The sequence below is a fragment of the Theropithecus gelada genome, chromosome 20 (assembly GCF_003255815.1).
Source record: "Theropithecus gelada isolate Dixy chromosome 20, Tgel_1.0, whole genome shotgun sequence".
NCBI classification, from domain to species: Eukaryota; Metazoa; Chordata; class Mammalia; order Primates; family Cercopithecidae; genus Theropithecus; species Theropithecus gelada.
In genome coordinates this window covers 46,959,612-46,972,112 of record NC_037688.1, presented here as the reverse complement: position 1 = coordinate 46,972,112, position 12,501 = coordinate 46,959,612, and the positions used below count along the sequence as shown (strand labels likewise).

General features: G+C 55.3%; 1 protein-coding gene across 2 annotated transcripts in view; it reads left to right on the top strand.

Annotated features, from left to right (window-relative positions):
* Positions 1-12,501, top strand: part of ANKRD11 (ankyrin repeat domain 11) — a 226,506-nt gene that overhangs the window by 167,503 nt on the left and 46,502 nt on the right. The window contains exon 3 of one of the 2 annotated variants that reach the window (XM_025369959.1): positions 5,789-5,934. In XM_025369959.1, the coding sequence (XP_025225744.1) occupies positions 5,848-5,934 (87 nt within the window). In that variant the 5' untranslated portion in view covers positions 5,789-5,847. The remainder of the gene's footprint in view (positions 1-5,788; positions 5,935-12,501) is intronic. The other variant, XM_025369960.1, reaches the window with a different exon arrangement.

Genomic DNA, 12,501 nt, shown 5'->3' with positions numbered 1-12,501 from the left:
CAGTGAGCTGTGATCACACCGTTGTACTCCAGCCTGGGCAACACAGCCAGACCTTGTCTCAAACAAACAAACAAAAGAACTCTTCAGATAAAGATAAGGTATCTGGAGCATGGCCGTGTGCTGCAGGCAGGCCAGGCCTGATCACCATGCGGGGTTGTGCCCAGGGCCAAGGTGGGAGCAAGCCCCTGGTGCCACATAGGACTGCTGCTTCCACCTATTCCTCACTCCCCTTTTCCCACCCTCCCCAGTATCCCCCTCAAGACAAACAGGCCTTTGGTGTTTGATCCTCTCAATCACGAGTGTGTTCCTGTCTTTGGAATGGGAGCTGGGATTGAAGGTTCTTGGAGAGCTTCCTTTGAAGGGCTTCCCTCCCCTTTTTCACCTGGCTGCTGACTTCCCTGTCTTCCTCCTCCTCCTGGGCCTCCGAGGCCACGAGGCCACGTGCCTGCGTGAGGGGAGGGGCTGAATCACATCCCTTCTCAGGGGCTTTGGGCACCATTTGATATGTTAGCGTTTGGTCATTCATTACACAAGCTAGTGGCTGGTGGAGTTGTTCGCTGACACAAGGAGAGGAGCATTTGCCCAGGACGTACGTAAGCCCTGTTCTATCAATATACTGTGGAAGACAAATCTGAATTTGAAGTGTTCTCTTTCTCTCTGGGAGTCTTTGGAGGGTAATGTCACATCTGTTCAGGGAGAGAGACTTACCCAGGTGGAAGGGGGCTTGGTGTTTTAATACAAATTACAGCGAACCCTTGAACAACACAGGGGTTGAGGGCGCCAGCCTCCCGTGCAGTTGAAAACTCGTGTATAACTTTTAACTTTCCCCAAATTCAACTCACAGCCTTCTGTTGACCAGAGCCTTCCTGACCACATAAAGCCAGTCACGCACATTTTGTATGTTACGTGTGTTCTACTCTTACTGTTAGGGTAAAGCAAGCTAGAGACGCAAAAAGACTGAGATCACGAGGAGAAAATAGACTTAAGCCTCGCGCAGCAGCAGCAGGTCTCCACGAATGGCTTTCGTCATCCTCGTTTTCACATTGAGGAGGCTGAAGAGGAACAGTAGAGATGGGTCTTGTCTCAGGAGAGGCAGGGGTGGAAGAAAATCTGGTGTAAGTGAACCCACGCAGCGCAGACCCAGAGCCCGGTTGTACAAGGGCAGCTCTACTCACATTCCATCCCTTTATTGAAGGGGAAGTGCAAACCCAAAGAAGTCTTTTTTTTTCTGTGAGTTTTCAGAATGAATTGTGTCATTACAAGTTTTTTCTGGTGCAGTCCTTCTCAGATGTTAGTGTGCAGAACAGAACATGATTAAAGTGCAGGTTTGGGTTCAGAAGGCCCGCGAGGACCCGTGAATCTCCATCGTCCACGGACTCCCTGGTGATGCCAAGGCCTCTGGCAAGGAGTGCTCCTGGGTAGGAGCTCCACAGCTCCCCGCTCCCCACCCTACCCCACAGCCTCCTCCCCGCAGCTCCTGCGCCACACCCGGCCCTGCAGGAGTCCTGCCCGCCGCACAGGTGTCTCGGGGTCGTCCTGGCCCAGCTCCAATCTTAGAAGCCTGGGAGAGGCAGCTCCGGGTTCCCCACCAGTGGCTGCTCTTCACTTGTCAGCTGAAGAGACCAGATAGGCTGAAATTCCTGGGGTTTTGCTAAACTGACCTTGCAGTAGTCAGTGTAACCCCTTCTGTGTCAGGCTTGGTCCTGGTGCAGCCCCTTCTGTGTCAGGCTTGGTCCCGGAGGAAGGCTCTTTGGTGCTCGCTGCGTCTCCTGTGGAGTGGAGGGAATGGCAGTCGGGTTCCTGTGGGTGCGGAGGGGGAGGGCGCGGTGCCTGGGTGGTTTAGGCGAAGACTCTGTGCTTGCTGGCACGTGGTGGGTGCTGGGAAACCTGCCCTGTGCTTTCCCTGGGCCGGTCTTGACAGCATCTCTCACCCCTGAGTGCTCTTGAAGCCACCTTCAGGGAGGAGCAGGGCATCGTTGTTCCTGTCATGTCTGTGGAAGGATTGTCTTTTGAGCCCCACTGCAGGGGAGGCGGAGCCCCTCTGGGCCGCAGGGCCTCCCGCAGCTTGGAGAGGACAGGGCAAGGTCGGCTGTGCCCAGCATCGCTGCCCCTGGGTCCCAGAGCTGGCCGCAGACACCGTCCACTCCACTAGGCTGAGTTGTGTCTTTACTTTGGCACAGACGCGGGGCTGCCAGGTAATCGGCAACTTCCCTGAGCCCACAGCGTTGGTGCTGTGGCTTCTGCCTCAGGGAGTGTGCCGGTGGCTCGTGTGGGGGACTCCTGCCACCCTGGACTCTCGGTGACCCTGGCAGTCCACGAAGCCGGGACTGTTGCTGTCAAGAGGTGAAGTAACAAGGAATGCGTGGACTGGGGCTGGTCAGGGCCGGGTGCTGGCTCTGCATTTCCCTTCCTGCGAGGGAACGGCCCGGCCCCCCATGCTGCTCGCCACAGGGTGTGAGTCAGCCCCAGTGCCCCAGGCGTGTTTCAGTCTCCTGCTGACTCAAGGGTCATGAGTTTAAAATGGACTTTGCCTGATAACTTGGAAATGAGGGAGATTTAGGCTGCACTCAGAATGAGTCTAGGCAGGGACAGCCAAGCCACCTTCCAGGGAAGAATCTGTCCCGGGAGGGAGACCTGCTGTGTGGTCAGCTGTGCGGCATCGTGATGAGAAGGCACAGGGGCCAGGCCCGGGCAGCAGCGGAACTGTCTAAAGAGGGGACTCTCAGCTTCTCGGACTGCTTTATGTGACAGCTCTGCCAGGGAGGCCCGGGGGCGTCGCCACAGCCCCCACCCTCAGACAACGCCCACGAGTCAGCAGAGCCTGTCGTCCTGACTCCTGAGTGCCGTGCAGCCCCTGGCAGAAGTCACTGGCACGGCTGAGTACGGTGCCTCGGCCCTCGACTGGCTCTGCCATTTCTTGGCAAGGGGCGAGGCTGACCAGCCCTGAGCCCGGTGGAGGGAACACAGGGCAGTGTGGGGGCCAGAGGTGCCAGAGGCATCACCAGGGCAACTTCTGGGAGGACTGGGATGGCCAGTTTTGGAAGAGAACAAAAGCAGCTGGAGCCTCTGTCTTCATCTGGTCTCTCATTGGAAAAGACTCTAGAGTGGGCCGCGGGCTGCACGCCTGGTGCCTGTCCTGGGAGGTGTAGGATGGGCTAGATGGCAGCTACATCCAAACCAGCTTCATCCACATTCACCCAGATGCTTCAGCAGCACATCTCAGCTGTCACCATGCCGATGACTGTGATGAGGGTGGTGGTTCAGGGAGGGTGGGGGCTGGGGTTTCAGGGCCTCAAGCACATCGTTGCCATCGGTAACATGTAGCCAAGGCCAGGCGGGCATGAGGGTCCTGGAAGGGCAGCAACCTGGATGGTCTTAGCTGTCGTCATGCAGGTGGCTGGAGAAACCTCCAGAAAACACAGCGTCCACCTGGGACGACACTCCGAGCCCCTGGAGTGCTCACAGTGTCGCAGGCCGTGAAAAGTGTTCTGCCTGGTGGGTGCCACCCACTTCCTCTGCCTCCTGAGTGGACTCGCAGATCCCTGGTCCATCGGGGAAGGTGCCTGGGCATAGCACCAAGCTAGGGACATGGAGAGAATCGGGTGTTTCAGGAGTGAAGTGATAAGCCCCCACAGGGTGGGGCCCAGACGCCGTCCGTTCCTGACCACACCAGAGCTGTTGAGCGTGTCCATGGGCCACAGACTCACATTTGGGATCAGGACAGTGGACTGTACCATGGTGAAGACCCCATTTTTCCATCCTGAGCGCAGGCAGTCTGGATTTTTTAAAACGTTACTTCCTGATAACCCTTAAACTTCTAAACATTACCACGGAGCTTCTAGACAGCCGTACGTTTGAACAGCCTTCCCTGAGTCAGGTGCTGAGATGCCAGTTCTCCAGGCTGAGACATTCCAGTTTTGTGGTGGGAAACTGGAAGAGAATGTAAAATTCATAGGTTCAGGTAGAGGGAGAAAAAATCTCTGGCCTCAGCCATCAGGGATGATGGATGGAAACACCTGCTCACCTGCACTGCGGGTGGAGGCGACAGGCAGTGAATGCGTTGACCCGACCTGTCCCTCTCTCCAGAATAACTTGAGGTGTGTTCTTGTGCCAGTTAAATACCAAGACAGCACTTTGTGGGATTTTGTCGTTTATTTTGGAAAGACAAAGCAGGTCGTGCGATGGTGTTGGAGGAGAAGCGTCTTGTGGTCTCGCCCAAGCCTGCATCCAGGGGCAGGTGGCACATGGCCTAACCTTTAGCTGACAGGGTGGAGGTGGGAGAGGCTCGGAGGGGAGCTGCGGCTCACAGATGGGTCTGCACATCGTGTTTCAAAAGCCACACTTTGCATGAGTGAGATGGGTAAATACAGGGGGAGCAAGTTGCAGAAGCCACTTCTCCCAGCATGGTCATGCACAGAGGTGCTGATGTGGCCAAAGGAGCGGAGACGCGTACACAGTTCAGTTTGCATGAGATGTTTTCTAACTGACGATGTGGTGAGGACATGACGGGAGGACAGTGGCTTTGGGCATGGGGGCGTAGGTGTGTCCCCCATTCCTCTTGTGAGTGCACCTGGGAGGCCTGACTGTGATGGCGAACAAACCTGGAAGGCCTGCAGGCAGGGAGGAGGCCCGTGCTCTAAGAGGGTCCGTGCCAGGTGTGGCATGGTGAAGTTGGTGCCGCCACAGAAGAGACCAGGATGAGGCTGGGAAGGAGGAAGTGCGCTGGCACTGCGTGTCCTAGAGGGGCCGCCTCAACCACGGGGGCCGGGAGTCGGAAGCAGGAGCTCGGGGAAGGCCTCCCCCAACTCCCTGTTGGGTTTTCTGCAGGAAGAGTGTGACGGGGCAGAGCGAGTAGTTTGGGAGTGGCTACTTTGGAAAGTTCTTGCAGGCTTTGTGCTGTAGGCGTGCTTTCTAGTTTCCTTTACCTGGCTTTGCACTAGTTTCAGGGTTTCAGGCCGGGCTTGGCCTGGGTGTGGAGTTGGGTAAGAATGTAATTGGGTTGCATGGGAGCCCTTGACTGTCTACGAATTTGCCAGCCCTGAGAGGGGCAGTCTCTCCCTGGCCAGAAACTTCTTAAGATGCCAAAATTTCCTAAAATAAAACATGATTAATAAATACAAATAAAACATGATTTATACAGTATGTGTCCTCAGATTTCCTGGGAAACCCAGGAGCTGGAGCCTGAGGCCCAGGGGGGCGTCTGCTTCCATGGGTGAGGACTTGGGACCTCGGAGCTGCCGGTACTCCCTCAGAGACACCCCTGGCCCACCAAGTTAGGAACTGGGTGTGCAGAAAGCATAGGCCTGGTGGGGACAGGAGCTCCTTCCCAGGTGGTGAGTGGGCTGTGAGGCTGAGGCTGTGGACGTGACCTGCCAGCCCGGAGGGCTGGGTACTGCACTGCGTGTCGTGACCTTGCCTGTGCTGCGGGGAAGGGACTGCCCGTTTGCCCGTTTTGGGTGCATTCGGTACCAGGCGGGACCCAGGACCCAGGCGCTGCTGACTGCCACCCAGAACACAGCCACCCCCTAGACCACGTGCCCCTTTCTGCCACCACGAAGTGCTTGGCCCTTCTCTGCTCTCCTTCCTGCTCAAAGCTGCCATTCCTGTTGCTGGTGACCCCTTCATGGGATGCGCATCCTGAGGAGTCCCTTCCTGGGCCTGGGCCTGGGCCCGGCCCCAGCCCTGATCAGAACAGCTGCCTGCCTTGACCAGTCGCTGAGTCTGTGTGAGAGTGGATGAGTTGGTGCTGCCTCTGCGTTCAGTGACTTGTGCGTTTTCTCTTTTGAAGCAGACGGTTGATGATGAAGGGCCAGCCGTGTAAATGAAGATCGGGTGAGGAGCAGGACGATGCCCAAGGGCGGGTGCCCTAAAGCACCACAGCAGGAAGAGCTTCCCCTCAGCAGCGACATGGTGGAGAAGCAGACTGGGAAAAAGGTAATGCTGCCCGTCACCCCTGTGCCCCCCCCACCCCTGTGCCCCCCACCCCTGTGCGCTCACCCACCCACATGGGGATGAGGTGGGAACGGGGTGCTGCCCGCACGTGGCCTGTTCTCCGCCCTCCGGCCCTTTCTTTGTGCCTCTGTCTGCAGGCAGCGCCTCAATGTGGCTGCACGTTCTACCCCCAGAAATCCAGGATTTCTGTCCTGGCGTCCGTTGGGCCTGTCAGGTATTCGGGTATCCTGACTGCAAGCACTGCTGGGGCATGTTACTTCCAACTGTGGTTTATTCCAAACGTGAACAGGAAAGTGGGATGTAAATCTAAACCCCTGCATTTTATTTGTGTGCGGTTAATGCTGACTCCTGGGGTGCAGACTTCCTGCCTTCTAGTGTAGGGGGTGATGCAGTTTCCTGGGGTACAAGCTTCCTGTCCTGCAGTATTGGCAGGTGCTGCTGGGTTCTGAGGTGTTAGGAAGTGCAGACTTCCTGTCCTGCAGTGTGGGGGAAGACGCCGAGTTCTGGGGTGTGCCCAGCGAGTGTGAACTTGGACAGATCCGGGTTCAAGCTCAGGCTTTGCCATGTGTTATCTTTGTGACCGTCAAGCTTCCTGTCTCTGCAGCAGGCACAGGAGTGTCTGGTGGAGTGAATGGTGAGGCAGGGCCGTGCTGTGCAGGACGCGTGTCAACTCCTGCCATCCTGCCGCTGTCGTCCTTTGATCCTCGTGCCTCCTTGCTCCTCCTGACTGCCTGGCCTGTGTGGCAGGCTGTTCATCTGTAACCTGTCTGACCCTCAGTGGTCCCTGGTGGGCAGGGTCCCCTCACTGTGTTCCTGGTTGCTGGTTGCTCTGGGCCACCTTCTGGTCCCCAGGTCACTACCTGTGAGGCCTCTCGCTGCTGCCTGTGCTGCTGTGCTGCGGCCTCTCTGCTCACATTGTGGGTTTGGTGTGAGCTCAGCAGGGATTCCACATGGGAACATAAACAGCAAGGCCGCCTTCCTCTCAGCAACTACATGGTGGCGATTCAGGTCACTTCTTTTTGGTGAATTGTGAAGCATGTTGTGAACCCGGACATGTGCAGGTGCTGAACGACAGCAGCTCTGAGACGCTTGATGTCTGGGCAGCGTCCAGGCATCAAGCTTGCTCAGTCCCGAGCTCTGGTGCCGTGTGCAGGGCTGGGTGGGTACCATGGCTTGCGGCCACCAGTGGAGGATGAGCTGAAGCCAGTGCTTGGCCAGCACCACTGCCGAGCTCACACGCGGGGACGCACGTGTCTGTGAAGCCTGTGGAGAGTCTGGGTTTGGCGGTTGAGGTGGGCGTGTCCTGCTGAGCTCCTGAGGAGGTGGGTGTCAGGGTGCCGATGTGCGAGCTCCTGAGGAGGTGGGTGTCAGGGTGCCGATGTGCACCTTCAGCGGTGAGACAGAAAGGCACAAGGGCAGGTCACGCTTCCTGGTGGTTCCTGCTCTTCTGTGGCTAAGTGCTCAGAGCGTTGGGACAGCTTTATGTTGCCTCCCTGGCCTCATCTTCCTCCTCTTATGGGGTTGGGTCCTGGGACTCAGCATTCACAGGGAGCAGCCCAGCTCTGCAAGGGTGCAGAATACTGTGCACACAGCCCAGGCCTCGCTGCCGTCCTCTTGAGCTCCTGCCACTACCACCAAGCTTCAGTTTCGGCATGCTCCATGCCTCCAGTGAGCACTGTCTCCCAAAGAGGTGGTGGATGGTGTGGTTTCACCCCGAGAGTGTGGAGGCGTGAACCGTGTATTTGGATCAGAACCCCGTCATGTTCACATGGGTGATGCAGGCCACATGGGTGATGCGGGCACATGGGTGATGCGGGCACATGGGTGATGTGTGGGTGGGGTTCCCGGGACCTCAGAATGTCTGTGAAAGGGTTTCTTGGCCTCTGCACCTGGGTTGGCTCTGCGAACAGAGATGTTTGGGTTGTGCCCTCGAGGGTCTGATGCTGGAGTTTGGAGTGGCTGTGTGAACGGACCGCTGAGTGAACCGGGCCCGCGCTTCCTAGAGGACCCCAGCTCCGTGCCCGCAGGCTTTAGGGTCAGGGCGGTAGTGGTGGCCTGGGTAGGATGCAGAAGGCGTGTGAGCAAAGGAGAGCCTGGCACTGGCGTTGATGGTGAGGTGGTGACTGTCACTCCTGTTCTTCTCTGTACCTGGGCTGATGAAGATGACCAAGCAGTGGAGGGAGGAGGGAACTCTCCTGGCTCAGGTCTCAGAAATGCTGATTGAGGAGGTGGTTCTCTGAGCCGCTTGACACACCAGCAGGCTGGGCATGGTGGAGCCCTTCGTCAGTGGACTTGCAGGGAAGGCCGTCCAGGCAGGGTAGCGTGAGACGAGAAAGGCCCGAAGAGCCACAGAGAGCAGGTCGTGTTGGCGCACGAGGCAGGGTATCGTGATTTGCAGACAGCCTCAGCTCTGACGCCTGCTCTCAGCTTCTTCGAGTTGTTCTCTTGCTTAAGGAGAAGAGAGACTTGATAAACTGGTCCTCATGTTGTCGATGGGAGCTCTGTTCACACATGTGCTGTGAGGGATGCGTGGATTTCACTCTGGGCTTTTCCAGTAAGGTAGCTGTGTTCTGGGTTCGGGTGTGTGTGTGTGTGTGTGTGTGTGTGTGTGTGTGTGTGTGTGTGTGTGTGTGTGTTGGGAGGGGTGGTTGACAGGGTCTGGCTCTGTCACCCAGGCTGGAGTGCAGTGGTACAGTCTCAGCTCACTGCAACTTCTGCATCCCTCCACACCCCTCCACCCTGCCCCACCGCCCCAGGCTCAAGCAATCCTCCTACTTCAGCCTCCCTTGTAGCTGGGACCGCAGGAGCATACCAGCACACCCTGCTAATTTTTGTATTTTTTGTAGAGACGAGGTCTCACCATGTTGCCCAGGCTGGTCTCAAACTTCTGAGCTCAAGTGATCCTTCAGCTTCGGCATCACAGGCAGGAACTACCAGCCTGTCCTGTTTTGTTTGTTGGTTTGTTTCCAGCTACTCACAGTAAAGCCAGGCATTTTCCTCCTGCAGGCAGACAAATTTTAAATGCATTACAGGGAGTAGGGAGCTCTCAGGCCTAGTGGAGCTTTCTTAGCTTGAACAGTAGCTTGAAATAGAACGCCTGGGAAGACGCACTCCTGGTTGCAGCTGCTATTAGAAGAGGCTGTATTCCTTAGGGAGGAAGTGACCTCAGAGGGCCAGAACTCAGGTGCACACATCTGACCTGCCTTCTCCTGGTACAGGCTGGAATGGTTTCTGCTCAGTTTTCTACGATAAATTCCCTTTTCTCCAGATACAGTTTTATGTTATCAAAAACAATATATTTTTAGATTTTTCCAAAAGAATCGTGATCTCAGTGACATACACATGGAAGATGGAAACGGAGCCCATGACTCTGCAGTACATCCTAACGCCGTGCTGACCTGACAGCTTGTACGTGTCCCTTGGACTGCACCAGTGAGCACAGTGGCAGGTGTGTCAGAGAAAGGGCCCCTCCTGGAGGCGGTTTCTCACCACTGCCTACCATGGAATCTCAGAACCACCAAGCTGCCTCAGGAAGAACCATCAGGTGTCTGCATCGTTGAGTGTGTTCTGATCCAAAGGTGCCCAGGGCCACAGAGAACAGTGTCATCCCCAGCCCCGTGGCACAGTCACCCTGTCTCACTGAGCTCTGTGCACGCCACTCGGAGTACAGACAGCCTCACAGTCTCCTGAGCGGCTGGAGCTTGTTAGGAACCCACATTCGCAGCCCCGCTCAGACCCAGCAAGCTGTGTTGAGGCCGAGAAGCTGGAGGTGGCGCCCACGGGCATGGAGGCTGCAGTTGAGAACTGAGCATGTGGGCCCTCCAGCGAGTCTCAGCAGAAACACCCCCAGTCTATGCCAGTTACAGACTCACATCTGGTCTGAGGCACCTTCCAAAGGTAGCTTTGTCAGCACTGCAAGTGGGGAGCTGTGAGCTATGTCCCCCAAGATAAGTATTCCAGAGTGACCTTAGCCGAGAAGCTGGGAAGCGCATGGCCAGGCCTCGGCACGTCCCACCTCAGGCTGTGGCTTCACGAGCAGGTCTGGGATGGGGTTTGTACTCAGAACAGAGCCCAGAACTCACCCTCATGCTTTGGGAGCAGCAGGAGGCTGTGTCTGATGGCGAGAACACAAGAGGGTAAAGCTGGGCTCAGACAGCCCTGAGGCCGCTGTGGGCCCGCATGGGCGCCTGGAGAGGGTGGTTTCTGTCCATCGTTTCACTAAGGCAAAAAAGGACATAGAGCAGCATCACAGACTTGCCAGGCTTGCTGGACTTGGGTCCACTTCTCTTCCCAGTCCTAGGACTCAGAGCACAGGGCCTGTGGCTGGCCAGCTCCTGCCATTTCTGCTCACCTGACAGTTGGGCTTCCCCCACCACCCGGTTCACACGCCTGCACGCTGCCTCTGCCCCACCCTCCCCTGCGTTACTCCTCTCTGTAGAACACGCCGTCCTCATCTCCTCCCACCGGAGGTTTAGCTCTGAAGCAGCAAATTTGCATTGTCTCTGTTCTGAGCTCTGCCACATGCTGTCTGCACTGAGGCTCACCTGGTACTGTGAACGCCGAGCTCCTCAGGTTCTCACATCACCTTTAAGAAGTGGGAGTTCTTGGCCGGGTGTGGTGGCTCACACCTGTCATCCCAGCACTTTGGGAGGCCAAGGCACGAGGATCACCCAAGATCGGGAGTTCGAGACTAGCCTGGCCAACATAGCAAAACCCCATCTCTACTAAAAATACAAAAATTATCTGGGCTTGGTGGTGCACACCTGTAATCCCAGCTACTCAGGAGGCTGAGGCAGGAGAACTGCTTGAACCAGGGAGGCAGAGGCTGCAGTGAGCCAAGATCACGTCACTGCACTCCAGCCTGTCTCACTGTCTCCCTCTGACAGAGTGAGAGTCTGCGTCGGGGAAAAAGAAAGAAGTGGAAGTCCTTCCCTGTGTTCCTGATTCTCATTATTAGAATAAAGCAAACACTTCCCACTTTAAGAAGAAAAAGCCAAGGAAATCCCCTTGGCTCTGGGTCCTTAGACAGTGGTGCATAGGGTGCTCTGAGCAGCCCCCATGTCTTCACTCTTGCCCAGCTCCCAAGATAGAAGTCCACTCTATTTAATTTTTTCCTCTAGAACTCATGCTGTCTCTTAAAATCCTATCTTTGGCAAATGAAGGTCACAGAAGTTTTTCCTGTGTTCTGTACGTTTTAGAGTTTTAGTTCTTAGATGTAGGTCTATGGTCCATTTCTAGTTATATTGTGTGTGTGGTGTGAGGTGAGCATGGAGGTTCCTGTTTTGTATCTAGATGGGTAGTTGCTGTGTCAGGACTACCCTGATGCCAAGGCCAGACAAAGACACGGCAGGATAAGAAGACCACAGACCAGCGGCCTCATGAACACAGACATAAACATTTCAGAAAGAATTTTAGCAAATTGAATTCATCAGTTAATAAAATAAAATGAATCATGTACCATGACCAACCAAGTAGGGTTGATTCCAAGAATTCAAGGTTGAACCTCCAGTATCAATCAGTTTGAGTTGTTCTCTTATTAGACGGAAAAAAGAAAACCCTGTGATCATACCAACTAATGCAGCAAAAACATTTGACAAAAGTCAACACACTCATTATTTTAAAAAAAAATTCCGCAGACTAGGAATAGAGGGGAATTTCCTCAACCTGATACAGAGCATCTGTGAAAACCTGCAACTGACTTCATATCTAACGTCAAAGACTGAATTCTTTCCACCTAAAATTGAGAACAAACACTGGCCTTCTCCACCGCAATCAGCATCGTCCTGCAGGCTCCAGGCAGCACGGTCCACTACACGACAGTCAGACTGAAGAGGAAAGAGGACACTGTCTTTACTCGGAGACACTAGTGAGGAAAGCCCAAGACGTCTGTCCGAAAGCTGCACGAATCAGTGAGCCTAGTGTGGTGTTCCCGTGTGCAGAAGTGTATTTCTAAACACTCATAAAGAATAGAGGGCTGAAGTTGTAAAAATATGTTTGCAGCAGTATCAAAAATACAGATAGTTTCGGGGTAAGTTTGACCAAAGGTGTGCTGCAAAACCTGTACCCCGAAAGCTGCAAAGTATTCCTGAGAGAAATTAAGCAACACCTGAATGGAGAGTGATACAATATTCATTATCAGGAGACCCTCAGATCTCTCTCCACATTGATGTATGGTGTCAGTGTGATGCCAGCCAAAATCCCCATGGGCTTTTTTGAGTAGAAATTGATAAGATGATTCCAGAGTTAATAGGGAAATTCAAAAGATGGGGAATAACCAAAACCGCCTTGAGAAAGAACAGAATTGGAGGACGCCGTGTGGCGTCATCGCTTCCTCTTGGCAGCGGGACAGGCCCATGGGCGAGTGGAACAGGAGAGAGCCCACAGGCCGACCCCACACACAGGCAGACCCCACACACAGGCCGACCCCACACACAGGCAGACCCCACACACAGGCCGACCCCACACACAGGCAGACCCCACACACATAGGCAGACCCCCACACACACAGGCAGACCCCCACACAGGCAGACCCCACACAGAGGCCGACCC